The 4,531-nt window shown below is 33.9% G+C and overlaps 1 protein-coding gene across 1 annotated transcript; it reads left to right on the forward strand.

Moving 5' to 3' along the window:
* Positions 1-1,681, forward strand: LOC115956933. Its single transcript, XM_031075196.1, has 3 exons — positions 1-682; positions 911-1,340; positions 1,429-1,681. Exons 1-3 carry the CDS (start codon positions 1-3, stop codon positions 1,679-1,681), a joined length of 1,365 nt encoding a protein of 454 aa, XP_030931056.1.
* Positions 1,682-4,531: the final 2,850 nt, after the last annotated feature.

The raw sequence follows: 4,531 nt of genomic DNA on the forward strand, positions 1-4,531 counted from the left end.
ATGCAGCGAGTGCATGATCAAGTTGAGAATCATAAGTTAGAGAGAGAATGGAGAAGTCAAATTCCCTTACCCCCACCTTCCCCAGGCCGTGGGATACCTATTCCCCCATTTCGAAGACAGGAAGGGAGTGATAGTACAAATTTGGTTGATGGTAAGAGGAGGAAGGTGACTATGAATTCTACTTTGGAGAAAGCATTCCAGAATAATACTAGACATGATTTGGATAGCATAATTGTTAGGATGTTCTACACTGGTGGGTTTCCGTTTAACTTTGCAAGGAACCCACATTATCGTAATTCCTATGCATTTGCTGCTACCCATAGCATTCCGGGTTATCTTCCTCCTGGATACAATGCCTTGAGAACAACACTTTTGCAAAAAGAAAGAGCTCATGTTGAAAGACTTTTGAAACTAATTAAGGACTCTTGGCTTGAAAATGGTGTGAGTATAGTTTCTGATGGACGGTCAAATCCACAAAGAAGACCTCTTATTAATATTATTGCTGTATCAGATGGGGGTCCAGTGTTTATAAAGGTAGTTGATGGGTCAGGTGAGTTCAAAAACAAACATTATATTGCTAGACTGTTGAAGGATGCTATCAAAGAGATTGGACATGAAAAAATTGTCCAAGTCATCACTGATAATGCTAGTGTGATGAAATCTACTGGAGCTCTTATTGAAGGTGAGTATCCTAAAATATTTTGGACACCCTGTGTTGTCCACACTCTCAATCTAGCTTTGAAGAATATTTGTGCAGCAAAAAACACTTAAAAGAATGAAGTTACATATGAGGAATGTAGTTGGATTACACGTATTGCTGATGATGCATCCTTCATATGTGTTTTTATCATGATCCATTCAATGAGGTTGGCAATGTTTAATAAATTTTGTCCATTAAAATTGCTCCAAGTTGCCGATACTAGATTTGCTTCGGTTGTTGTAATGTTGAAAAGGTTGAAGTTGATAAAAAGATGTCTTCAAGCCATGGCTATTAGTGACCAATGGGCTTCTTATAGGGAGGATGATGTTGGAAAAGCTCAAAAGGTGAAAGATATGATTCTAAGTGATCTTTGGTGGGATAATATTGATTATATCCTTGAATTCACAGCACCCATTTATGATATGCTACGAATAGCCAACATAGATAAGTCTTGTCTTCATCTTATGTATGAGATGTGGGATTCAATGATAGAGAAGGTGAAGGCAGTAATATATCAGCATGAAGGCTTGGAAGATGATCAATATAGCTCATTTTGGAGTGTGGTGTATGATATACTCATTGATCGATGGACTAAAAATTGTACACCACTACATTGCTTGGCTCATTCCTTAAATCCTAAGTAAGTACATTTATTTTTTATTTTCCTTAGTTCACCCTTTTAGTAAAACACACGTTTTATCTATATTTGTTTTTTAATCTTTAACTAGGTATTACTCCATTGAATGGCTTTTGGGGAATCCAAAACACATCCCTCCACATTGGGATCGTGAAATTTCCATGGAAAGAAGTAAGTGTTTGGAGCGATACTTTGAAGATGAGAATGAATTAACGGTGGTGAAGTTTGAGTTTGCTACATTTTCAGGAGCGAGGTTTCCTTCACCAGGTGCCTTGACAAATAGGTGGGCCTTACAACCTTTGGTTTGGTGGCAATACCATGGTTCCACATTTCCAACTCTTTAAACCCTTGCCCTAAAACTTCTTGGACAACCTTGTTCATCCTCATGCACTGAGAGAAATTGGAGCACATACAAATTCATTCATTCCTTAAAAAGAAACAAAATGGTTCCTGCACGCGCTGAGGATTTGGTATATGTGTATTCTAATCTTCGACTCTTGTCAAGGCGCAATGAAGAGTACGTACATACAGCAACAAAGATGTGGGATATTGCAAGAGACTCTTGGAATGAGAGCGACATACATGGAGGAGCTGGAATTCTTGAGAATGCAGCTTTTACACTTGATGAACTAGAGTTGAAGGCCATGGTTATTGGGAATGTTAACACTAATGCTACTACTAGTGAAAGTGAAGTTTGAAGTGAAGCTATTGATCTTGAGGATGATGATCTTAGTATTTGATTGTCTTGTTGATTATCTTTTATTTTGTTTTAGTTTCAAACTTGTGAGTTGTGTTCTAATTTCTGAACATCATGGAATGTTTTAGTTTCAATCTTGTGGGTTGTATTTAATTTATGAACATCATGTTTATTTATTATCTACTATTGCTCTTAAATTTGGTATATGTTTATATAATGTGAAAAAGTATGCTTAGCAATATATTAAAAAAATATTGTAAAAATATTTTTAATAATTTTAATAATTTTTTAATCGTCGAGTACCGCTGCACCCGCACCCACCTTTTTCAAAAATTACCAAGTCCCGCACCCGCACCCACACCTGAGTCCCAAAACGCACCCGTGCTTCATAGATATTTGGTTGAATCTGTGTTATAAGAAATAATGTATTTTGATAGATATTGTTTATTGAATATGTAGATGATTTTTTTAAAAGAAACTGTCTAGAAAGTTTGTATTGTAATAGAAATTTTTTGAGCATCTATTCTTCCCTTTTTTTTCCTTCACATTTGAAACTAAAATTAATTTTAAGTGTTTTTAATTTTTTATTTCAAAAAATGTTTTTTATTAGTTTTTGGATTTTTTTTAATTAAAGAAACTGATTTATATATAAAACATTGTCATTTTTGGACACTTAACGATAACCTATTTAACAAAAATTGACCTAAAGATTAATTGAATAAAGTTGAAAGTTAGTTGACTAAATTAAATGAATCGGAAGTTAAAAGATTAAATTGATTTTTGGGCAAATTTAAATGTGCAATTTATAATTTTGGGAATATATATATAGCTTGAGAAAAAAATTATTTGGTTTGGAACTTTTATTCAATTTACATTTTAAACCAAATATATAAATAAATTTAAACCATTCTAAATAGACACCAGGTGGATCCCCTTGATTTGTTATAACCCTTAATTCAAAATATAAAAATAAAAATTCGTGTGGCTGAATTGAATCAATAAAAAGTGTACTCGTTAACTTGAAGAAGACACCAAAACTATGCGCAAGCTAGTCCAGTCTTGGAGTTCCCATAATAATTGATGTATATATATATATATATATATATATATATATATAATTGCCTCTGGCTGTTGAACTTGAGGCAATCACACAATAGAGAATTGTCAAAGAAGAGCCAAGAGGTGACCGTTAAGACATATAGCACTGAGTACGTACCTACAAAGTCAAAAGCATGAAAGTAAGAATTCAAACATAATGGACAGCTTGCCCTATTTCATGATCCATCATCCATGCCCTGTCTTCTGGAGTTTGTGAAATCAAAGTGAAACTGATGCAAAGAGCCAAAAAAATAGGGTACATGAATAATGGAATCTCTCACCACAATTACTGACTCAATCATGCATAGCACCAACTCATGAAAATTATGAAGCATTTGACTTGACTGCCACAAATAAATGCAAACCTTCCTTCATTACATTTTAGACCAAATTGCTTTTTCAACTAGGACCATCACCTTGTGCTACTACTTTGAAAAGATTATCAGCTCCAAAAGGGTGCCTTTTTCCTTTTCTTTTTTTAATACTGGATTGCAAAATACAACCAAGTTAAGAGGATATCAAAGCATATCAGGCTACACCGGCAGAGTTGTTTCAATGAAATCATTATTAAGTCTTTGAAGCACTAATTTGAGAGCCGTTAGGAATCCACACATTTCAATGGGATTGAAATTTGGTGTAATAGCACTTTCAATGGCTGAAATTTAAAATTAAAAGTTCACTCTTAATCTTCGTTATTGAATAAAAAGGAATTAAACCTTTTTACTTTTGTTTACTTTGTTGATTTTTTCCTTTCATATCGAAATGGGGCTATGGCATTGGATTCAAATAAGTTCTAGTGTAAATGTCAACTTGTTTAACTCGTCCTACAAAAATCTTAGGATCCAACTTTTTTTTTTTATATGGACATGCAATAGGAATTAAAATCTTTGATATCCACTTTATAATGATCATTTTTTTTAATTAGGCTAAGACACGAAAAGTTTTTCTAGTGTAAGCGGAATTTGAATCCAAAACTTTTATTCATTTACATGAAACTTGACCAATTGAATTAATTAAACCCCACCACCTTAGGATCCAACATTGATTACAATCGGGAAGTAGGATTGGAAGGATGGCTCAAAACTACCTCCTTTGTGTATCCTATAAGCATAGCTAGCCTTTTATTAAATCCTTCCACTCCCCTCCATATATATATATATATATATATATAGAGAGAGAGAGAGAGAGAGAGGGAGATATTTTGCTTGACATGAGCACAAAGCACCAAGATCACTCAAGGGACAAAAAGTATCATCAATTATGATTGATTAGAACTCAAACTTGGTTGTGGCATAAACATAGACGTGGCATTATAGTTCAAGCGGAGACTGAACTGTAAAGAGACAAATGCTTTGATTGAAATCTGATGCAAGGAATGGGGGAAAAGGAGAAAAAGAAA

This window comes from Quercus lobata, chromosome 8 (assembly GCF_001633185.2).
Source record: "Quercus lobata isolate SW786 chromosome 8, ValleyOak3.0 Primary Assembly, whole genome shotgun sequence".
NCBI lineage: Eukaryota > Viridiplantae > Streptophyta > Magnoliopsida > Fagales > Fagaceae > Quercus > Quercus lobata.

Bases quoted from the DNA above. Each gene is read 5' to 3' on its own strand.
- LOC115956933 (XM_031075196.1), top strand. From the start codon at position 1: ATGCAGCGAGTGCATGATCAAGTTGAGAATCATAAGTTAGAGAGAGAA. The intron at 683-910 runs GTGAGTATCCTA...AATTGCTCCAAG, and splicing joins TACTGGAGCTCTTATTGAAG to TTGCCGATACTAGATTTGCT. The intron at 1,341-1,428 runs GTAAGTACATTT...ATCTTTAACTAG, and splicing joins GCTCATTCCTTAAATCCTAA to GTATTACTCCATTGAATGGC.